The sequence below is a fragment of the Pongo abelii genome, chromosome 13, assembly GCF_028885655.2.
Source record: "Pongo abelii isolate AG06213 chromosome 13, NHGRI_mPonAbe1-v2.0_pri, whole genome shotgun sequence".
Classification (NCBI taxonomy): Eukaryota; Metazoa; Chordata; class Mammalia; order Primates; family Hominidae; genus Pongo; species Pongo abelii.
Window position 1 is genome coordinate 105,795,829 of NC_071998.2, and position 23,993 is coordinate 105,819,821.

The following is a 23,993-nucleotide window of genomic DNA, read 5'->3' on the forward strand; positions in this document are numbered from 1 at the left end:
GGTAACTTGTCCTGGATCCAACTGTTAGTGACAGAGCCACGGTTCAAACCCTGAGCCCTCTGGTTCCTGATCACGTTCAGAAAGGAGGCGGATACCTGGCAACTTGATGTATGATTTTAATTGTATTCTGTCTCTTCAGTGTCTGCCTTTTGATATGTACTGAGCACATCATATGTAGTAGGTCCTCTGTTAAATGCTTACCACGTTAACTCATTAAATCCTTCGACATTAAATCTGGGTAGAGGCTGTTACACTTATTTTGCGGTCGAGGAACCCTAGACTCAGGCTCAGAGAGTAGCCCCAGCCATGCTACTAATAAATGCCAGAGTTGGAAATCAAGGCCAGGGCCTCCGATTCCAAACCATGTTCTTAGCCACAACACTAGAGAAAACTGTTGGTTTTCCAAAGCTGCTGTAACAAATTACCATGAACTTAGTGGATTAGAACAATACCAATTTATTATCTTCCAGTTCTGTAGGTTAGATATTTGACATAGGTCTCACTGGACTAAAATCTAGGTACAGGCAGGGCTGCTTCCTTCTGAAGGCTCCGGGGAAGAATCTATTTTCTTGCCTGTTTAGCTCCTGGTGGTCCTCTGCATGCCTTGGCTTGTGATCCCTTTCTTCATCTTCAAAGCCAGCAATGGCAGATCCAGTCTTTTTCACATCTCCTTCCCTGGCTCTTTTGCCTCCCTCTTCTACTTTTAAGGACCCTCGTGATTACATTGGGCCAGCTGGATAATCTGAGATAATCTCCTAATTTTAAGGTCAGCTGATTAACAACATAAATTTCATCGGCGGCTTTAACTCCCCTTTGCTGTGTAACAGCATTTGCACTGGTTTTGGGGAACAGGATTTAGACATCTTTGGGGACCATTTCTCTGCTACCGCACCTATGTTGTCTTTCCACCTACTTGGGAAACTCCTGTTCCTCCATCCCCCGATCCCTGGCACAGTGCTGGACTCTGATCTTGCCTGACTCAAAAAGGGAGGGCAGGATGTTGAGAAATGTAAATCAGCATTTGGGGTGTGAATTCCACTTAGTGGGTGTGTTCACGAGACATATGGGAACTTTATGGTGTATTCATTCTGTAAGGATCTTTGTTGGGCTTTGCCACAAGACTGGCAAAATAATGCTGCCCTTGGGGTCTGTTGAAGCTTTCATGGCCGTTGTGTTTGGCCTATAAAAAATAAATCGAGCTGGCTACTCCTGCAGCAAGAACTTTGTCTTGGGGAGAGGAAGAAGCAAAGTGTTTTGTTTTATTTAGCAGGAGCAAGCAAAAAAGATTGGCACCTGACAGGTGCTTCAAGGATGTGGATGTGATTCACATGGTGGAGAGAATGCCTGCTTTGGCTCTCTGCCTCTGTCTCTTCTTTCCTCCTTTTATTCAGCTGGTATTTATGAAGGCCTTGATAGTACCAGGACGTACCTTGTCAGGGCCGCACAGCCAGGAAACAGCAGAGCTGGGCTTTGGCCCAGGACTGACACTATTGAATTTACTGTTCCAACAATATATATCCATCCATCCATCCATCCATCCATCCATCCATCTATCTATCTAAGACAGGTCTTACTCTGTGCCAGGCACAAATCCCAGAAAATGCGCAAGGCTTGTGTGCAGCATGGAGGTCCCAGGTGCATCCTGGCAATGCCATCATCACTGTCTGCTCATTTAGGAGACTCCTTCTTTTCTTCCTAATAATGTCCATCATTTCATGAGCACCTATTATGTGCTGTATGCTTGGGGCTTCATGTCTATGCCCAACAACAACCTTATAAGGAGGCAGGATACTGCCGCCATTTGCTAGCTCTGAAACTTGGGGTGAGTTACTTAATCTATCAGGGCCTCAGTTTCCTCATCTAAAACATGAGATAATAATTGTAGCTCCCTCATAGGGTTATTGTGAGAATTAAATGACTTAGACACACAAAGTGTTTATAATAGTACCTGGTGTAAATGCTTTGTAAATATTAACTGTTATTGACTCTTTGCCAGTGAGGAAACGGAAGCTCAGAAAGGTTAAGTAACCAGTCCATGGCCACACAGCCCTTCTCAGGTCTTCTTTTGGGTCTCAGCTCCAGGACCTCCTCCTCCCTGGATCCGTTGTCACTCAGGTCTATGCAGATCCCCTCTTCCTGACCATTGTCACTCTTACTGTTAGCATCCTCTCTGTCTTCTTACTTGGTGTCCTTGAGAGCATCAATGTCTGGCATAACTGTCTTGTTTTCCCTTTGGCGCACTGTTAGCCTTTCTCAGGATTGGAAGGTTTGGGCATGGTGGCTCACACTTATAATCCCAGTACTTTGGGAGGCTGAGGTGGGAGGATCACTTGGGCCCAGGAGTTTGAGACCAGGCTAGGCAACATTGTGAGACTCTGTCTCTACAAAAAATAAAATCAGCGGGGTGTGGTGGCACATTCCCATAGTCCTAGGAGGCTGAGGTGGGAGGATTGCTTGAGCCTAGGAGTTCAAGGCTGCAGTGAGCTGTGATGGCAACATTATACTCCAGCCTGGGTGACAGAGTGAGACCCTGCCTCAAAAAAAAAAAAAAAAAAAAGATTGGCTGGTTTGTAAAGGCAGGCGAGTCCCGGCCTTGTAGAGTATAGCACATTGCTAGGACACATGAGAAGTTCCAAGTTCCTACAAATATTTGTTTGTGGCTAATATGGCACAGTGAAGACACAATGATTTAAGTTCACTGTCATCCTCACTGTGATATTATCAGCTGACATGTGTTAAGTGTTCAATTCTTTCAATTATTCTACATGAATTAACTCATTTCATCCTTATTATACCCCTCTGAGGTAGGGACATTATTATCTCCATTTGGGGGTAAGGAGATGGAGGCAGAGAGATGTTTAGTAATTTGCCCAAGGTTATATGGGCAGTGAGAGATACGTTAGGAATTGAACAGTTGGTGATAGGGATTTCAAGAAGGAAGAAATCCACATCAAATCCAAATCCACATCCAAATCTTCTTACTACAGATCTAGGCAAAACAAAATATAATTATTCCTCAAGTTTCATAGTAGAGGCATTCCTGGAAAAGTCAGTGTATATTAAACTCATGCAAACAATCACTTTAAGTGGCTGGGCATGGTGGCTCACGTGTGTAATCCCAGCACTATTGGGAGGCTGAGGTGGGAGAATTGCTTGAACCTAGGAGTTTGAGACCAGCCTGGGCAACATAGTGAGACTCGATCTCTACAAAAAATTTAAAAGTTAGTTGAGTGTGGTGGCATGCATGTGTGGTCCCAGCTGCTTGGGAGGCTGAGGCAGGAAGATCTGAGCCCAGGATGTCAAGCCTGCAGTGAGCTGTGATCGTACCACTGCACTCCAACCTGGGTGACAGAGTGAGACTAGGTCTCCAAAAAAAAAAAAAAAAAATCACTTTAGGTATAAATGTAAACTGGAGTTAGGTTGGCTGACTAGAGAATTCTAAGTAGATTTTTTTATCTGCATGTATACTCAGTGGGACATTTGGAGTCCAGGCAGCCCAGGGGACAGTCTTGAACATGGTTTCTAATAGGACATGTCTTTCAGTGGAAGGCATGGGTTCAGAACCCCTGGCCCTCCTGCACTAAGTGCCAGCACTGTCCATCCCATCCCTGTGACAACCAAAGGGTCCTCCTTGCATTTCCAAAATCTCCCTTACAGGGTGCTGCCCCTTTTGAGAACTATTATTCTTGATCAGGCTGCTCTCTTCTAACTGAGTCTGAAAGTCATCTTGTGCTCACTTCCCCAAACTAGCACTTGGGGTCCCCTTGTCCCTCCTCTTCTCCCCCACCTGTTTAGCATCCACTTTCCCAGCTGAATGCATGGCGTCCATTGGTTTGGGTAGGAGAGCAGGAGGCTGATTCCCAGAGCCCCTCCTGAGGGCCAGGCGCTGTGTTAGGTACTTTGAAGTAGGTGCGTTCTAGATGGAGTGAGTGCTTCACTTGCACAACAGATTTGATGTGTCAGCTCAAACAGATCAAACCCGTTTGATCTCCCATCTTCCGCAAATATCTTATGCACCTTGACAGAGTCCCAGGCTCTGGGTTAAGTACTTTACACACAATCTCAGTGAAATCTCACTCCATTCCTAAGAGGCAGAGACATTCTTTTATTCTACAACTGAAGAAAATAAGGTTCAGGGAAGGGACATACCTTGTCCAGGGCCATATAGCTAGGAAGCAGCAGAGCTGGGCTTTATCCCAGGGCTGTCTGACACTATTGAATTTACTGTTCCAACTATCCCCCATCTCATTTTATTTTTCTTTCCTTATTTTTAAGAGATAGAGTCTCACTCTGTCACCTAGGCTGGAGTGCAGTGGCACAATCATAGCTTACTATAACCTCACACTCCTGGGCTCAAGTGATCCTCTCGCCTCACCCTCCCAAGTAGTTGGGACTACAGGTGGATGCTACTGTACCTAGCTAAATTTTTTTTTTTTTTTTTGAGACGGAGTCTTGCTCTGTTGCCCAGGCTGGAGTGCAGTGGCGTGATCTCTGCACACTGCAACCTCTGCCTCCTGGGTTCAAGCAATTCTCCTGCCTCAGCTTCCCGAGTAGCTGAGACTACAGGCGTGTGTCACCACGCCCAGCTAATTTGTGTATTATTAGTAGAGATGGGGTTTCACCATGTTGGCCAGGCTGGTCTCGAACTCCTGATCTTGTGATCCACCTGCCTCGGTCCCCCAAAGTGCTGGGATTACAGGCGTGAACCACCACTCCTGGCCCCACCTAGTTAATTTTTAAACAATTTTTTACAGAGACAGTATCTCACTACATTGTCCAGGCTGGCCTCAAACCCCTGGCTTCAAGAAATTCTCCTGCCTTAGTCTCTCAAAACACTGGGATTACAGGCATGAGTCACTGCGCCTGCCTCCACCCCAGACCATTTAGTAGCGGAGGAAATGACAGACCTGAGGGTGGGGATTGTCCCTTGGCATCTGGGGGTGGGATGGTGTGTTTCTACTGCTCAGAGCCTGGGAGCTCTCCAATAGCATGGAGGTCTGGTGATGGGCCTGGCGTTTGTCTTACAGGCCAACACCAACACGGACCTGAGGCTGGCAGCTGCCAATGGAGCCCTCCTGAGACACCGGGTGCTGCTGGGGGTGACAGACACAGTGGAAGGATGCCAGAGTGTGATTCAGGTGCTGTGTCTCATAGTGACCTCTTCCTGATGGCCCAGTTTTATGTTGGGCTAATGGAGAGCAGTGGCCTCAAGTTCTCCCAACCTGCACAGTGTCTGCAGTAGTCTGCTAATGAGATGGCTGTCGGCAGCCCTTTCCTTCCTCCCTGCCCTGGTGTTTCTTCCTCAAGACACCTTCTCTGTGCAGTAACCAGTGGCCTGGAACCTCCACGTGGCAGGGCTGGAAGGGAAGCACAGATAATGTCCACACCTTGCTGCTCACCTGGCATTTATTCAGCAGACAGATGGAGCCTCCTCTGTGCTGTGCCCTCGGTTGGACACTGGCAACATTGAGGGGCCCATGCAAGGTCCCTGTCCTGGCAGAGGATGACAGGCATACAGTGAGACAGTCAACAGTAGCCTCTCCGGCCTTATAGCAAAGGGACAGCCCCCAGCAAGGCTGAGAGGCAAGGTACACAGGGTCCCTTTGAAGGGCTGCATGGAGCTCACCATGGCTGGGGCTACACCAGAGGGACACAGCAGGGAGAGATGAGGCCGGAGAGGCAGGTCAGTTGCTGAAGGACTTGTCTGCCTGGCTTGGTCGTTCTCTTTGCTCCGAAGGTTGGGGGGAGATCTGAAAGTGACTAGTATGGAGTGGCAGGGTGGGTCAGAACACAGTTAGGCCAGATCTCCTGATCCTGGCTGAACTCTCCTGTTCCTCCATCCATGCCTGATCTGCCCAGTGGAATTGCAAAACCTCCTCAGCACCACATCTGCATTCTCACCAGTCATGGCCCCTTGCCTGGTGGGAGCCCAGAGGTAGGTGTGCACGGGGGACCTGGGAAGAGGCTCCTCATGCACTTGCCTCAGTTCTTCCACGAATGTTTACTGAGAGCCTATTATGTACCAGGCACTGTCCCAGGGATTGAGGCTGCAGCAGAGAACACATGCAGGTCCCTATGTTTGTGGAGCCTATCACACCCGAGATGGTGTAGGTATAAGATGATCTTGCCTAACGTTGGAGTGAAGCAGATGACATCACAAGATTCTCAGCAGTTCAAGTGTGACATTGCAGACTGGGAGCTCCTGGAATGTGGGGGTCCTTTTTAGCCTCGTTTATCTTTGAATCTCCTTTATCTGTTGGCACGTAGGAGTGGCTTGGCATGTGTTAGATGAATGCATGGATGGATAGATGACTAAAGAATGGGCCTGGCGCGGTGGCTCACGTCTGTAATCCCAGCACTTTGGGAGGCTGAGGTGGGTGGATTGCCTGAGCTCAGGAGTTCGAAACCAGCCTGGGCAACATAGTGAAACCCCGTCTCTACTAAAAACACAAAAAAATTAGCAGGGCGTGGCAGTGTGCACCTGTAGTCCCAGCTACTTGGGAGGCTGAGGCAGGAGAATCACTTGAACCTGGGAGACGGAGCTTGCAGTGAGCTGAGATTGTGCCATTGCACTCCACACTCCAGCCTGGGCAACAAAGCGAGACTCCATCTCAAAAAACAAAACAAAACAAAACAAAACAAAAAAGAGACACATCAGGTGGGCTCAGTGGCTCACCCCTATAATCCTAGCACTTTGGGAGGCTGAGGTGGCTGGATTGCTTGAATCTAAGAGTTCAACACCAGCAGCCTGCGCAACATGGCAAACTCTGTTTCTACAAAGAGTACAAAAACTAGCTGGGTATGGTGTCGCATGCCTGTAGTCCCAGCTACTTGGAAGGCTGAGGTGGGAGGATCACCTGAGCGCGGGATGTCAAGGCTGCAGTGAGCTGTGATCGCGCCACTGCACTCCAGCCTGGATGCCAGAGTGAGACCCTGCCTCAAAAAAAAAAAAAAAAAAAAGAATAGACACATCTTTTTAGACAACTTGATTCTTTCAGTTTCTAAATAGTATCTTGGGATGAGGTGATTCACTATCTGGCATGTCCTTCAGATTCACTGGGGGGTGCAGTGGAGGTGGGGGTGTTGGGGACAGGTACCAAGTGAGGATGGAGATGAACCAAGAGTGGCCATGAGGTGACCTAACAGTTGCAGCAGGAGGATGGGTTGCTGTCATCTACTTCTGTATATGCTTGGAAATTTTCATAGTAAAAAGCTTTAAAGGAACCATTTGAGAAATCCTCCCTTGTGGGTATGACATTGGGAGACTAGTTGGCAAGAAGGCTGTGACTTCGGGTTTCATGGATCAATCAGTGGGAGGAAGGAGGTCTGGGAACCAGAGGAGGTTGCCAGTGGATGGGAGTTTGGGGCAAGGGCCACCAGTTTCTCCAAGAACTTTGATTAGGATGTGTGGCAGCTGTGGTCTTGACAGGTTGTCGTAACGTGAACGTGGACGATTTCAGCCTGGTTAAGTTTAGCTTGGCCGGCCCCTGGGATGGAAGGGGAGGCACAGGTGGGGTATGGACTTCTCGCCCTGCTTCTGTCCCCACAAGCACCCAGGTTGATTACCTCAGACCTGGTTGTGGGCCACAGGTGTCAGCTCTGAAGGGTTTCACTCATTTTCATGTTCACGCCCTGCCCATTGAGGATGAAGGTGGCCTCAGGTGGACAGGTGATGTCCAGGAGGGTTTGGAGTCTGTCTGGGATGCTCAGCAGCTTGTGGGAAATGGGGCCGCAGCCATTTTGAACAGGGTTTAACTTTTTCTTTTCTTTTCTTTTCAGACAGAGTCTTTCTCTGTCACCCAGGCTGGAGTGCAGTGGTGCGATCTTGGCTTACTGCAACCTTCACCTCCCAGGTTCAAGTGATTCTTGTGCCTCAGGCTCCTGATTAGCTGGGATTACAGGCGTGCACCACCACACCCAGCTAATTTTTTGTATTTTTTGTAGAGACAGGAGTTTCACCATGTTGGCCAGGCTGGTCTTGAACTCCTGGCCTCAAGTGATCTGCCTACCTCAACCTCCCACAGTTCTGGGATTACAGGTGTGAGCCACTGCATCTGGACTAGGGTTTGACCTTTTCTAAACTTGCACACAAAGCCATTTTTCTACCAACCATACAAATGAGATGTTGTCATGGTGCCGAATGGCACCTTCCTGCCAGACAGCAGGCTAAATAGGACTGTCTCAGGGAGGAAGAGTTCGGGGTTGGGCTGGCTTTGAGCCACGGTGGTCACTGCTGCTTCTCCCCACAGCTTTGGTTTGTCTACTTCGACCTGGAGAACTGTGTGCAGTTTTTGTCTGATCATGTTCAAGAAATGAAGACTAGCCAAGAGGTAAGATATCTTCAGTGAAAAAACAAAACAAACCAAAAACCAGAAGGCCAAGTTGTATCAATTGCATTATCTTAAGGGTGGGAAAATGTCTGAGAAAAAGTTACTTGGAAGAATACCTATGAGCAATCAGTGGTTGTTTTGCTTAGGGAATTAGGACTGCTTTTCTCCTTCTTTTTAACACATCGCTTCTTCCACATTTCCTACGGTGAGCATATATTTCTTCTTTTTTTTTTTTCCAGAGACAGAGTTTCACTCAGTTGCCCAGGCTGGAGTGCAGTAGAGCGATCTTGGCTCACTGCAACCTTCGCTTCGTGGGTTCAAGCGATTCTCCTGCCTCAGCCTCCTGAGTAGCTGGAATTACAGGTGCCTGCCATCACACCTGGCTAATTTCTTGTATTTTTAGTAGAGATGGGGTTTCACCATGTTGGCCAGGCTGGTCTTAAACTCCTGACCTCGGGTGATCCGTCTGCCTTGGCCTCCCAAAGTGCTGGGATTACAGGTGTGAGCCACCATGCCCGGCCATATATTTCTTTATAATTATAATATTAATAATAAATTTTGGTGGATTCCAAAGTATCATGCATTGAGGCAACTTTTACTTGTTCACAGTGCCTTTCTACCGTTTATTAAGAAAATCAGAGGGATCTTGCTCTGCTTCTACAGAGGAGGAAACAGGCTCTCGGATGACCTGTTACCGGCCTGTGGTCATGAAGCTGGCTGGTGATGCCCAGGTTTGGAGGCCAGGCCTCCTGTCTCCGAGCCCTGGGCTTCTTCTCTAGGATCAGCCTTTTCTGAGCCCCGGCTACAGTGAGTCTTGAAGTCAGAGTTGTGACTTAGCCCTGAATTTGGCTCATTAGTTCCTGTGTGGCCTCAGGCAGGGCCTTTGAGTCTCAGTTTATTCATTTGCAACATATGGATAAAGATACCCACATCCCAGCCTGCTTTGAGCAAGTGAGAGCATGAGAGGAAAAATATTTGTTTGTGTGTTTTGAGGCAGAGTCTTGCTGTGTCACCCAGGCTGGAGTGCAGTGGTGCCATCTTGACTCACTGCAACTTCTGCCTCCCGGGTTCAAGTGATTCTCATGCCTCAGCCTCCTGAGTAGCTGGGACTACAGGCGCCCGCCACCACACTGGGCTAATTTTTGTATTTTTAGTGGAGATGGGGTTTCACCATGTTGGCCAGGCTGGTCTTGAACTCCTAGCCTCAAGTGATCCCTCTGCCTCGGCCTCCCAAAGTGCTGGGATAACAGGCATGAGCCACCACGCCTGGCTGTAAAAGGAAAAATATTTAGAAGCTATTAATGACCATCTGTAGGGAAATATGTAACATCCCGAATGTGACCAGCTTTTTCTGAGGTCGTCATGTGAGTCTGAGACCTCATCCTCTGCTCGGTCTGCAGCTCGGGGAGGGACTCAGCTGCAGATAACACCTGATTTAGGCACTCCTGAGCCCCTTCTTTGTTTCCTTTGCAGTCCTTGCTGAGAAGCAGATTGAGCCAGTTGTGTGTTGTCATGGAGACTGGGGTAAGCCCTGCAACAGCGGAGGGGCCTGAGAACTTGGAGGATGCTCCTCTCCTGCCCGGCAATTCTTGTCCTAACGAAAGGCCACTCATGCAGACTGAGCTTCATCAGCTTGTTCCTGAGGCTGAGCCAGAGGTAACAGGCACTGGGGCTTGTTGGGGCCATCCTCCCTCGGGGGAATTTGCATAGAGAAAGTCTATGTGGGGGCTTCTTAGATTCCCCCGAACATGGCTTCTCTCAGTTGGTAGACACCATACAAATCTAGCTCAGGAGTTTTCAATCTTTTCATTCTTCACCCTAGCACTTAAAAAGATAGTTAACAGGAAGCATTTTATATTTACTGGGACTTTCTGTTGCATTATTTAATATCTTGGATATTCTTTTTGATGGTTGCATTGGATAGGTAGTTGCATGTTGATAGATTATAGCTTACTTAACCATGAACATATTGACGAATATTTGGGTCTCAGTCAATTAATCAATTATTTATTCATCTATCCAACTATTCATCCGTCTACTTTAATTGCAGTTAGATAGTTGACTCTTCTTTGCATTTTTTTTGTTTTTTTTTTTGTTTTGTTTTGAAACAGGGTCTCACTCCCGTCACCCAGGCTAGGGTGCAGTGGTGTGATCACTGCTCATTATGGCCTCAACTTCCCAGGTTCAAGCAATCCTCCCACCTCAGTCTCCTGAGTAGTTGGGACTGTAGGCATGCACCACCACGCCTGGCTAATTTTTTGTATTTTTATTAGAGGCAGGGTTTTGCCGTGTTGCCCAGGCTGATCTCCAACTCCTGGGCTCAAGAGATCTACCCACCTCGACCTCCCACTTCTTTGCATTTCTGTTGAATTCCAGTTCCTGCAGTCCCAGAATTCTGCTGGGTCCTGCCATCCACACTGTCTCTTGGCTATGCCTAAGCACTGGCAGACCAGAAATCTGAAAATGTGGTTTGCAGCTTGTGCTTACCTTCTTCTCATGATGAGGACAGACCCACTGTCAGGGAGACGAGCAGTGATGGTGACCTCAGGTGACGTCTGAAACTTCAGAAGAGCACTTACATCTTTTCAGCCAAGAGGTTTGGGGATTCAAGGTCCAAACCAGCCCAGGCTTACTCTTTTGTGCTGGTGGGGAGTAGGAAGCCTGCAAGTAGTACTATTTAAAAGAGAAAATGACAGGACGGTGCGGTGGCTCATGCCTGTAATCCCAGCACTTTGGGAGGCTGAGGTGGGAGGATCATTTGAGTCCAGGAGTTCAAGTTGATCTTCCCGCCTCAGCCTCCCAAAGTCCTAGGATTACAGGCATGAGCCACCATGCCCGGCCTCTATTAAAATCTTTTATCTTTTTATATTAATTTTTAAATTTTTACTTAGAGACGGGGTTTCACCATGTTACCAAGGCTTGTCTTGAACTCCTGAGCTCAAGCAATCCACCCGCTTCGGCCTCCCAAAGTGTTAGGATCACAGGTGTGAGCCACCGTGCCCTGCCAAAATATTAAAAAAAAAAAAAGAGAAATGATAAATGTATTAACCTCTTCACTTTATCCTATTGACTTTTTCTTTTTTAAAGAGAAGAGATTGATAAGGTTATGTACTTTCTTGTGACATGCGTGTGTGGGTTTTTGTGCAATAGCCCATTAAATATGGGTCTTTTAAATGATTATTTTTAGATTCATAAAAAACCAATAGTAATACAATTTCCTATCATGAGTATCAAGTGTGTGCACATGTTTTTAAAGTAGCTGCCCTTATAATTTAGTTAAAGAAAATATAATTGATGCCCAAGTCTCAACCTGGGCCAGATGGTCGCATTTCAGTAGGAACCCAGTGTCTGTAGAAGATGGAAAGATAGTGATAATGACCTCTTACATTTTTACAGATTTTTCTCATGCATAAAATTCATTAGCATATTCTTCGAGGTATGAATTATTTTCCCTTCATCCTTGGTGGGTGAAATAAGGTTCCAAGAGGTCAGCTGATTGGCCCAAGGTTGCCAGAAAGGGAGAGTGCAGTAAGCTCATGGCAGAAGCCAGCCCTGCTGATTCTAAGTAGGCCAGTGTTCTTTCTACAGTTCCTTGCTTCTTACATTATTGATTTTAGAGTAAACTGGCGAGGAGACCAATCTGAGTTAGTGAGTGGTAAACTATTTGAAGTGTTTTATATTTTCTAGCACAAAGGATAACTTGAAACAAAAGCTAATCTTATGAACCATTTGGGGTTTCTGCTTTTTTGAGTGATAATGATGGAAAGATATTGATGACATTTGTGGAGCACTAGGCACTGGGCTCAATGCTTTCTGTCTATTAGTCTCTCTCTCTTTCTTTTTTTTTTTTTTCGAGAGGGAGTTTTGCTCTTTTGCCCAGGCTAGAGTGAAGTGGTGTGATCTCGGCTCACTGCAAACTCCACCCCCCAGGTTCAAGCAATCCTCCTGGCTCGACCTCCCAAGTAGCTAGGATTACAGGCATCCGCCATGATGGCTGGCTAATTTTGGTATTTTTAGTAGAGATGGGGTTTCACCATGTTGGCCAGGCTGGTCTCGAACTCTTGACCTCAGGTGATGCACCTGCCTCGGCCTCCCAAAGTGCTAGGATTACAGGTGTGAGCCACCGCGCCCGGCCTCTATTAGTCTCTTTAATCCTCACTCTAACTTAGAGGGGTCAGTGCCACTATTTTCCTTATTCTACCAATGAAGAAATGGGCTCAGTAATGTGAAGTGACTGCTCTGGGTTAGTCATAGAGTGGCTGAGTTGAAACTCCCTCTTGGCCTTTTTGACTTTAAAGCCTGTCCTTAATTACTAACTCTACAGACATACCTAGTGTAACCCACACTTCATTTCATTACATTCAGAGTGGACATAAGTATTGCCAAAGAGCTTCAACCCCATGCTTAAGGAAGTTAAGCATTTCCCCTGAGATCCCATCTTCTAGACCAGTGAATGGATCTTTACAGACCAACTGTGTTAATAAGAATGTGCATTAAGGCCTAGCACAGTGGCTCATGCCTGTAATCCCAACACTGTAGGGAGGCCAAGGCAGGAGCCCAGGAGTTCAAGACCAGCCTAAGCAACATAGTAAGATCCTATGTCTTTTTTTTTTTTGAAAAGGAGTTTTGCTCTTTTTGCCCAGGCTGGAGTGCAATGGCACGATCTTGGCTCACTGCAACCTCTGCCTCCCAGGTTCAAGTGATTCTCCTGCCTCAACCTCCCAAGTAGCTGGGATTACAGGCATGTGCCACCATGCCCGGCTAAATTTTTTTTGTATTTTTAGTAGAGACGGGGTTTCACCATGTTGACCAGGCTGGTCTCGAACTCCGGACCTCAAGTGATCTGCCCACCTTGGCCTCTCAAAGTGCTGGGATTACAGGCATGAACCACTGTACCTGGCTGTACTGTGTCTTTAAAAAAGAAAAAAAAAGTACATTACATTCAATTTTTTAATCCTTTTTTACTTAAAATTTTTTTATTGTGGCAAATATACATAATATAAAATGTACCATCTTAACCATTTTAAGTATATAGTTCAGCAGCATGAGGTACATTCACATCGTTATGCAACCATCACCATCAGCCATCTGCAGAATGTTTTCATCTTCCCAAATTGAAGCTCTGTGCTCATTAAACACTAACTTCGCCTTCCCTCCTTCCTCCCCTCAACCCCTGGAAACGACCATTTTACTTTCTCTCCCTGTGAACTGATTACCCTAGGTGCCTCGTATTAGCAGAATCATACAGTACATATCCTTTTGTGATAAACCTAATTTTTATAAGCAATCTCTTTTTTTCCCTTTTTTATGTTTTTCTTTTACTGTCGGTGATCATATTTAAATGTAAGCAGTTTCTTTTAATATGTTAGAAGTACTTGTGTAAAGAAATCTACCAGGTACCGTGTATGAATTAAATAATTCCGCTATAATGGGAATATTCCTCTCCCCGCCTCCACATTTAACTAGTAATTTTCTTCAAGTGAGTCACTTTGATCTCATGTACTTTACAGACTGATAGACATTTGAAAGTGGAAAAAATGTATTTGTGGCTGGCTAGGTTTACTTTCTTTTTATATTTTTAAAATATATTTTTAATTTTAATTTTATTTTTGTAGAGACAGAGTCTCGCTCTGTTGCCCAGGCTGGTCTCAAACTCTTGACCTCAAGTGATCTGCCTACCTCAGCCTCCCAAAGTGCTGGGATTACAGGTTTGAACAACCATGCCTGGCCAGCTAGGGTTAAAAAGTTAGATAATTAGAAATTAGGTAATTTCTCTAGGGCTTCGAGGTTGCGTATTTTTTTTGTGCGTATTATTATTGCCATTCAGCAGTTAGTTACCCACCTTGGCAACGAGGACACTGAGGCTGCAGGAGCCCCACAAGCCATGAGTTGCAGCTTGTGGACCAGGCTGGCATCTTCTGAGAGTCCCAGGTGCTGACCTGGCCTGGTTCTTCCTAGTGAGCATCACTGCTGGGTCCAGGGGCAAGAAAGCAGCATGGCCTTCCCCTGGTGCCTAAGCCCTTTTTCCTCAAGGGGCTCCCCTGTGGTATTCAGTCTGCTTCCCTGCCTCTTCTAGGAAATGGCCCGCCAGCTGCTGGCAGTGTTTGGCGGCTACTACATCCGGCTTCTAGTGACCTCCCAGCTCCCTCAGGCAATGGGGACACGACACACGAACTCTCCGAGAATTCCATGCCCCTGCCAGCTCATAGAAGCCTACATCCTAGGCACAGGGTGCTGCCCGTTCCTGGCGAGGTGACCTAGGGATGAAGGTACTCATCTTCCTCCAAGACTGAGCAGTCAGGAAGGCTTCAGGAGCCCAAGATGGCCAATGGGGAGCCCCAGGTGAGGAGAGAAGCATCTGGGGGCACTCCAAAAGGGGCCTGTGATGTCAGCCACTGGGGTGTTGTGCTCACTTCAGGGCCCAGCACAAAAATCCTTGTTTGACATCTCATGCTGACCCCCTGGCCTTTGCAGAAGCTGATGGTTACAGAGCTAGTCCCACCAAAGCCACTCTCTCTGCTGCTTAGAACTGTGGACATGTATGGAAGGACTGGACCCCCATCGCTTTCATTGTTCAGAGAGCCCAGGAGACATGAAGATGACCAGACTGGGCAAATTATGTGTCCAAACTTGGCCTCAGATGATGTTTCCATCTCCAACCCCTTCATACCAGATGGGGAAACTGAGGCTCAGAGAGGATACTGCTCTATGTGGCATTGCCTTGAACCCCTAAATTATCTGATTGCCTTTTTCCAATATAAAGAAAAAAAGTAAGTTTTCAGAATTCTCTCAATTTTTTAAGTTTTTCTCCCCCATATTTTGTGAAAAGCAGTGGTGTGTGTACGTGTTGTCTACCAGTACACAGGCTGCAGAAGACAGAGACGAAAGAAGGAGATCAAGGGCAGATAACTGTTGATAGGAATATTTGAGAAAGATTGATCCTGTTTGACTTGAGGACTTATTTTGTTCACAGGCATGCACGCCTGTGGTTGTGGTTTTATATTACAGATGTAGAACAACGGTTATGTTTCCCAACATGAACATTGTCCTGGAATGAAGTGTGATCAGCCACTTGTGGAATTCTGTGAAGAGCTCAGAGGCTTCACAGTGATCTGCTCTTGAACAAGTTTGAAGACCTATTGTTTCATAGACCCAAGTCCAAACTCCCTGACCTGGCATCTGAAGGATCCCCAGCCCCCAAGACCTAGCCTTCGTCTGCGATTTTGGCTTCATCTCCCACGAAACCCCTTTATGAGTTGACGCTTTTTCCTGGACTGACATACCTATTCCTTTCCATTTGTTGGACTCCTATTCATGCTTCAAAGTCCAGCTTTCTTAAGCCCTTCTTTAGGAAGCCTTCCCACACAGCCAACCCTGCTGCTCTCTGCCTCCTTTAAATTCTTGATAGAGCTGCTGCTTGTTCTGATGTTTTATGGTATTGATTCTGTTTTCCTGTGTATATGCCAGTTTTTCTAGCTAGACTGTAAACTCCTTAAGGACAGAGACTACACCTTGTACTTTTTGTGCATGACCTGGACTTGCTAAGGAAAAAAAAAAAATCCTGTGGATTGATTGCTTTGCCATCCCCACAGCAGCTTTTGCAAATTGCTGTCCAAACTCACTTGAATGATGACATTGCTATGGACCTGGGTTCTGGACCTGATCTGCCACTTCAAGCTGTGTAATTTTTGGCAAGTTGCTTTCTTTGCCTGGTCCTCAGTTTGCCCATCAATATAATGGGTGGATTGGATGATTTTTTTTTTTTTTTTTTTTTTTAATTGAGTTGGAGTCTTGCACTGTCACCCAGGCTGGAGTGTAGTGGCGTGATCTTGGCTCACTGCAACCTCCGCCGCCTAGGTTCAAGTGATTCTCATGCCTCAGCCTCCCAAGTAGCTGGGACTACAGGTGTGCACCACTACGCCTGGATAATTTTTTGTATTTTTAGTAGAGATGGGGTTTTGCCATGTTGGCCAGGCTGGTCTTGAACTCCTGACCTCAGGTGATCCGCCCGCCTCGGGCTCCCAAAGTGCTGGGATTACAGACGTGAGGCACCACAACCGGCCTGGATGATTCTTAAGGGCCCTTCTAGGACCAAAGTTCTGGGAATTTCTACCTTATTCTGCCCCCTTGTAGCCCTTGGCCTATCTATCTTTATCCACATGCAGAAACATCTGGCAACCCCACATGGCTGAGATGACCTGGGCCTAGGACACCCTTGGACAGAAGACTGGTCTACCTAGCAGACCTGGATTTTTCTTCCTGATCTGCTGCTTCCAAGTTGTGTGACCTTGGCTAAGTCACTTGACCTTTCTGATTGTCATTTCGCTTTTTAATAAAGTGGATCTGGTGAACAAGAAATGTGATAAACACGTGGCTTGCCATTCAAGAGATGAGTCTGACCATTCACTTTCTGTGTGCCAGAGAAGAGACATCATGGGTATAGAGCAGCCCCTGGAAAGGCTGCTTTGGTCAAGGCTGAGAGCAGCTTTGCTCAAGGAAATTATTCACGAAGGTGACCACTGTCTTTCTGACCTGGCACAGAGGAAATGTTGGCTGTGAATGTGACCAATAGAAAGAAGCCCGTATTTCTCAGTCAGTCCTAGAACCCCGGTAAGTAATTAACAGAGAATAAAAATGTGTTTGTTAAATGACAAAACAGCAGTTTTTCAATTTTAAGGTCTGCTTAAGAGCCTTTGATGTGTGTTTCTTTTCCTGCCTTTTCCTTTCTTTAAAATTTTTGATGATCTCACCTGGTGGGTGGGGCTTTCAGGGTATGCCCACAATGTGCATTTCTCGGCATCTGTGCGGCTCAGTTTCCTCATTTATAAAATCCCTATGATCTCGCCTACTTTACAGGGTTGCTGTGAAGATCACATACTACACACAAGAATGCTCATCAGTTTTTAAATTTTAGTTAATTTGTATTTATTTATTTTAAATGTAATTTTTTCAGAGAGATAAGGTCTTGCTATGTTGCCCAGCCTAGTCTTGAACTTCTGGCCTCAAGTGATCCTCCCGCCTTGGCCTCCCATGCTGCTGGGATTACAGGTGTGAACTACCATGCCCAGCCAGCTCCTAAGTCTTAAGGCTCTGTGTTAGTGATAGGTGTGGCCATGGTGGAGGCAGTGCGATGTCTTCGAGTGAGAGTGAAGGTGGTAACTCATTGCATGGATTCTAGAGTTCTGTTTATTCTAATCCAAGTTCTTCCACTTAAAAACAATGTTCTTCCTCTCATTGAGTCTCATTCCTCATCTATAGGATGGGAATAAGAGCACGTACCTGGCAGGTTGTTGTAAGGATTAAATAATGTAAAAAAAATGTCAAGTGCTTGCAACTTTGAATTCCAAACGAGTGAAAGCTCAATAAATTGTTGCTTAAAAAAATTTTTGTCTCGTATATTGTAGATACCTGATGTATATTTTTGTTGATGTAGCAGGTCATTAACAGTTAAGGTTATTCAGTCTGCCTCAGACCTCAGCTATTTCAGTGCCATGGGGTATATTTATGTCAATAAAGATTTTAGTTAAATCTCTGGAATTCAGCATCCAGAGATAATATAGCAAGGAGATAAAGAGCAAGCTGGTGACTTTGGGCCAGATACTCACCCTTTCTGTACTTCCTGTACCTAATTTCCTCATGTATTAAGGGGGGAGTGTGATAATAAGGGGGATTAATGGGAGTGATTGATGTGAAGCACAAAGCCTGGTCCACAGTAAGGGTTCAGTCAGTGGGGGCGTTTCTTTTGCAGCTGCTGGCTGCTGTTGGCTCCTAGTTTGTGTTATCCTATGTTATCTTATAATTGAGTGTTTTTACATTTAGGTCTGTGATTCATTTTAAGTTAGTTTTTCTGAAGGTTGTAAGGTCTCTATCTGGATTAATTTTTTGCATATTGTTCCAGCACTATCTGTTGAAAACACTCTCTTTGCTCCATTGTATTGCCTTTGCTTTTTTTTTTTTTTTTTTTTTTTCAAGGATCAGTTGACTATACTTATGTGGGTCTATTTCTGGGCTCTCTATTTGTTCCATTGATCTATGTGTCTGTTTTTTCTCAATAAAACACTGTCTTGATTACTGTAGCTTTATAGTAAATCTTGAAATTGGATAATATGAGTCCTCCAACTTTGTTCTCTCTCAATGTTGATTTGGCTATTGTGTGTCTTATGCCTTTCCATGTAAACTTTAGAATCAGTTTGTCAATATCCACAAACTAACTCACTGTTTATTTTGATTGGGATTGCATCAAATCCATAGATCAAGTTGCAAGAACTGACATTTTCACAATATTGATTTCTGTCCACAAACATAGAATCTGTCTTCATTTATTTAGTTGTTCTTTGATTTCTTTTATCAGTTTTGTAGGGGTTTTTCCCTTTTCCTACAGTTTTTTTTTTGGTAGTTTTTCTTATAGATCTTGTACATATTTTGTTAGATTTATAAGATTTATACCTAAATATCTTATTTTTTGGGGTGCTAATAAAAATAGTATTGTGTAGTTTCAAATTTCATTTGTTCATTGCTAATATATGGGAAAGTGATTTAATTTTATCTACTCACATTGTATCCTACAACCTTGCTATAATCTCTTATTAGTTTTAGGAGTTTCTTTGTTGATTCTTTTGTTGATGAGATAATCATCTCACCTGTAAACAAAGACAGTTTTATTTCTTCCTTCCTCATCTGTATATCTGTATACTTTTTATTTCCTTTTCTTGTCCTATTTCATTGGCTTGGACTTCCAGTACGATGTTGAAGAGTAGTGGTAAGAGGGAACATTCTTGCCCTGTTTATGATTGTAGTGGGAGTTTCTAGTGTCTCACTATTTTTTTGTTTGTTTGTTTGAGACAGAGTCTTGCTCTGTTGCCCAGGCTGGAGTATAGTGGCACGATCTCAGCTCACTGGAACCTCCACCTCCTGGGTTCAAGCGATTTTCCTGCCTCAGCCTCTCGAGTAGCTGAGATTATAGGCCTGCACCACCATACCTGACTAATTTTTATATGTTTTCTTTTTCTTTTCTTTTCTTTTTTTTTTAAGTAGAGACAGGGTTTCTCCATGTTGGCCAGCCTGGTCTCAAACTCCTGACCTTAGGTGATCTGCCCTCCTTGGCCTCCCAAAGTGCTGGGATTACAGGCGTGAGCCACCATGCCTGGCATTCACTATTAAATATAATGTTAGCTCCGGACTTTTTGGTATTTTTGTTTTGTTTTGTTTTGTTTTGAGACAGTGTCTTGCTCCATCACCAGGCTAGAGTGCAGTGGCCTGATCTCACCTCACTGCAACCTCTACTTCCTGGGTTCAAGCAATTCTCCTACCTCCGCCTCCTGAGTAGCTAGGACTACAGGCATGTGCCACCACGCCCAGCTAATTTTTGTGTGTTTTTAGTAGAGATCGTGTTTAACCATGTTGGCCAGGATGGTCTTGATCACTTGACCTTGTGATCCGCCCACCTCGGCCTCCCAAAGTGCTGGGGATTACAGGTGTGAGCCACCATGCCCGGCCCTAGTAGGTTTTTTGTTTTGTTTTGAGACAGTGTCTCACTCTGTCACGCAGGCTGGAGGCTGGAGTGCAGTGGCACGATCACAGCTTACTGCAGCCTTGATCTCCCGAGCTCAAGCAATCCTCTTGAGTAGCTGGGTCTAACACCCAATTTTTTTTTGAAATGGGATCTCACTCTGTCACCCAGGTTGGAGTGGAGTGGTGGGATCTTGGCTCACTGCAACCTCTGCCTCCCAGACTCAAGTAATCCTCTCACCTCAGCCTCCTGAGTAGCTGGGACCACAGACATGCACTGCCATGCTTGGCTACCAAAAGGTAGAGACAGGGTTCTGTCATGTTGGTGTTGCTCAGTTTGGTCTTAAACTCCTAAGTTCAGGTGCTCCACCCACCTTGGCTTCCCAAGGTGCTGAGATTACAGGCGTGAGCCACTGTGCCTGGCCTGGGCCACCACACTCAGCCATAATTTTTTAGTTTTTTGTAGAGATAGGGGTCTCATTATGTTGCCCAGGCTGATCTTGAACTCCTGGAGTTGATCCTCCCCACCTCAGCCTTCCAGAGTGTTGAGATTTCAGGCCTGAGCCACCATGCCTAGATGAGATATTCTTTAACAAGTTGAGAAAGTTTCTTCTCTATTCCTTGCTTACTGAGAGGAAATGAGCTTTCTTTTGATTAGTCATTGCATAGTATATCTTTGTTCATCCTTTTACTTTTGACCTCTTCACATTCTTATATTTAAGATTTCACCCTTGTAGGCATGTAAGATTTGCTTTTTTGAAATTAAGTTTTTTTTCTAATTCAAAGTATTTACTACACTATATCTAATGTGTTTACTGATAGACTTGGGTTTGAATGTACCATCTTACTAATAATTCTTTCTATCGGTTTTTCTCTTACTGTGTTCTTTTCTTTTTTCTGTCTTTTTCCCTTCTTTTGGATTAAGGTTGTTTGTTTTGGGTAATTTCTCCTTTATTAGCATATGAAGTATACTTTTCTTTCAGTTCTTACCCTGGATTTAACAAGCATCCTTGACTTATTGAAGTGTATTCTACGTGATCACTTCTACCATTACCTGGGCAACCCAGCGACTATACAATTCCTTTTTTTTTTTTTTTGGAGACGGAGTCTCCCTCTGTGGCCCAGGCTAGAGTGCAGTGGTACGATCTTGGCTCACTGCAACCTCCGCCTCCCAGGTTCAAGCGATTCTGCCACCTCAGCCTCCTGAGTAGCTGGAATTACAAGTGTGCACCACCACACCCTGATGATTTTTGTATTTTTAGTAGAGACAGAGTTTCACTATGTTGTCCAGGTGCGTCTCCATCTCCTGACCTCAAGTGATCCACCTGCCTCAGCCTCCCAAAGTGCTGGGATTACAGGTGAGAGCCACCGTGCCTGGCCCCAACAACTATATAATTCTTTCACCTTTCTACCTGTTACGGTAGTCTTGTCATGGATTTCAATTTTCTATGTATTTTAAGCCACAGCAGACATTCTTATTAATGCTTTCTATAGTCAATATTCATTTAGATTTATTCACATGTTACTTTTTATTACTCTTTGTTACTTCTTTTTTATTACCCTTTGTTCCTTTCTGTATTTCTGTACATCTATTTTGGATCCTTCTTCTGGAACTAACTTTAGTATTTTTCTTCAATATAGTATCATATTTAGTATAGTATATTGAGAAATACCTTTAGTATTTTCCTTTCGGTACAGATCTTATGGTGACAAATTCAATTTTTGTTTTCTGAGAAGTCTGTATTTTGTTTTTATTTTTGAAAGATATTTTTGGTAAGTAAGGAATTCTAGGTTAGTGCAGTTATTTTCTTTCAACCTTTTGAAGATGTCATTGGTTTCTATTGTTTCTGTTGAAAAGTCATCTGTCAGCCCCACCGCTGCTCTTAATACTTTCTCTTTGCGTTGAGTTTTAGCAGTTATATTCTGATGTGCCTAGCTGTAGCTTTTAAAGTATTTTTCCTGCTTGTGCTTGTTCATAGCACACCTTGAATCTGTGACATGATATCTTTCATCACAGCATTCACCCTCTTCTCTCTCATCTTGTTCAGGACTCTAATGATAAGTGTTAGACCTTTTCACTGTATCTCTAAGACCCTTCTTGGTATTTTTCCATTCTTTTGGCTCTTTGTGATTCAGCCTGGATATTTTCTACTGACTTGTCTTCTCCATTAATCTTGCCCTCATTTGTGTTTAATCCTATCAATTGAGTTTTTTTGTAAACGCTATGCTTCATTTAAAAATCAATCCAGTTTCTAATTTTTTTCTTTCTTTTTTTTTTTTTTTAAGAGGCAGGGTCTTGCTCTGTTGCCCAGGCTGGAGTGCAGTAGCACCATCACAGCTCACTGCAGCCTTAAACTCCTGGGACCTAAGACTCCCAAGTAGCTAGGACTATAGGCAGGTGCCACCATGCCTGGCCAATTTTTAAATGTTTTGTAGAGACGGGGTTTTGCTGTGTTGCCCAGTCTGGTCTCGAACTTCTGGCCTCAAGTAATCCTCCTGCCTCTGCCTCCTAAAGCACTGGGATTACAGGTGTGAGCCACCAAGCCCAGCCTGAGTTTTTAATTTCATCCATCATAATGTTCAGGTCTATAATTTTGTTTTTTTAAAAAATAGTTTCCAGTTCTCAAATGAAATTACCAATCTTGTCATCTATTCTCCTCAATATTTAATTGTACTGCTTTTAAAGTTCACATCTGCAAACTCTAATATCTGGTTCTTTTTTTTTCCTTTTGCTTTTCAGTCAGTTGGTCTTATTTTTTGATATTCATGGTAATATTTCATTAAATGCTAGACATTTTGAAAAATGAAATATCGAAGAGATATACAAGGCTCTGGATCTTCCCTCAGTCAGGATTTAGTTTTGCTTCTGGGAAAAGTAGGCTTGAGATAAACTTGACCCTGGGCTTTGTGAGAGCTAGTCTAGTTGTGATTAGACCTTACTCTCAGGTTGTAGCCCTTCAGGGGTTTTAGCTGAAAACGTGTGTGTGTGTGTGTGTGTATGTATGTGTGTGTGTGTATATATATACACACAATGGCAGAGAAGTCTGGGAGAATGTTCTAGAAGTCTACCTTTGGGTGCCAGGGAAAGCTGTCATGGAACAGTGTCTGCTTAGAGGCACACCTATTTGTGGGGGACACTAGGAGAAGCTGGTAGTTGCAAAGTACTACTGACCACCATCCCCTGCGGGATTCCTGTTCTAGAAAAGTTGCCTGCACTGCGGGAGGGTGATGTTGGAGAAGTTGTGAGCTCCGCAACTGTGATCTCTGTGCACAACCAGGGAGGAAGGCCCCTTCCTCCTCCAATGTCTCTAGCTCCCCCTCCTGACAGAGCCTAGCATTGCACCAACTATCAAAAGAAAAATATTTAAAGGGCCAGCTCCATTTTTGAAGAGCAGGCGATGAACAGTCAATTTGGGGTCCAGAGCAATAACTGAATGTCATTCTACTATTATCGAGGGGCCGCATAACCAAGTGGTTAAGAGTATGGACTCTGCAGTTGGGTTTCTTGAGTTCAAGTCTTAGCTCTGGCACTTAATGTGAATTAGTGTAAACCTTAAAAGATTTATTTAACCTATGTCTCAGTTCCCTAATCTAAAATCAGGTAGTAACAGTTCTAACCTTGTTGGGTTATTGTGCTGATTGGGTTGATATTTATGAAGCACTTAGAAGAGGATCTGGCACAGAGTAAGCAAGGGACCAGACTGTCTATTGCGATTACTATTACACTCAAATCATGGTGGCGGGTGTGTGTAGTCCCAGCTACTTGGGAGGCTGAGGCAGGAGAATCGCTTGAACCCAAGAGGTGGAGGTTGCAGTGAGCTGAGATCGCACCACTGCACTCCAGCCTGGATGACAGAGCGAGACTCCATCTCAAAAAAAAAAAAAAAAAAAAAAAATCCATCCTTCACATTATAGCCAGGATGGGCTTTTCATTGAAGGTATGAATTTTACCCCACAATGCCATGGCATAGACATCATATTCCTTTCTTCTTCTCTTTTCTGAGGCGGGGAAGGCACAAGGAGTGCTAATTAATAAGTTGTCTTCTGGCGGGGTGCAGTGGCTCACGCCTGTAATCCCAGCACTTTGGGAGATCGAGGTGGGCAGATCACCTGAGGTCAGGAGTTTAAGACCAGCCTGACCAAAATGGCAAAACC

The 23,993-nt window shown here is 44.8% G+C and overlaps 1 protein-coding gene across 8 annotated transcripts in view; it reads left to right on the forward strand.

The window, feature by feature from the left end:
• TMEM268 (transmembrane protein 268) overlaps positions 1 to 23,993 on the forward strand; it is a 116,275-nt gene that overhangs the window by 17,661 nt on the left and 74,621 nt on the right. For 3 of the 8 annotated variants that reach the window (XM_063714395.1, XM_054520523.2, XM_054520521.2), the window contains 4 exons: positions 5,028 to 5,138; positions 8,250 to 8,330; positions 9,804 to 9,986; positions 14,407 to 16,986. In XM_063714395.1, the coding sequence (XP_063570465.1) occupies positions 5,028 to 5,138; positions 8,250 to 8,330; positions 9,804 to 9,986; positions 14,407 to 14,586 (555 nt within the window). In that variant the 3' untranslated portion in view covers positions 14,587 to 16,986. Of the gene's footprint in view, positions 1 to 5,027; positions 5,139 to 8,249; positions 8,331 to 9,803; positions 9,987 to 14,406; positions 16,987 to 23,993 lie in introns of those variants that run through there. The other 5 variants (XM_063714397.1, XM_054520527.2, XR_008509954.2 and 2 more) reach the window with 4 other exon arrangements.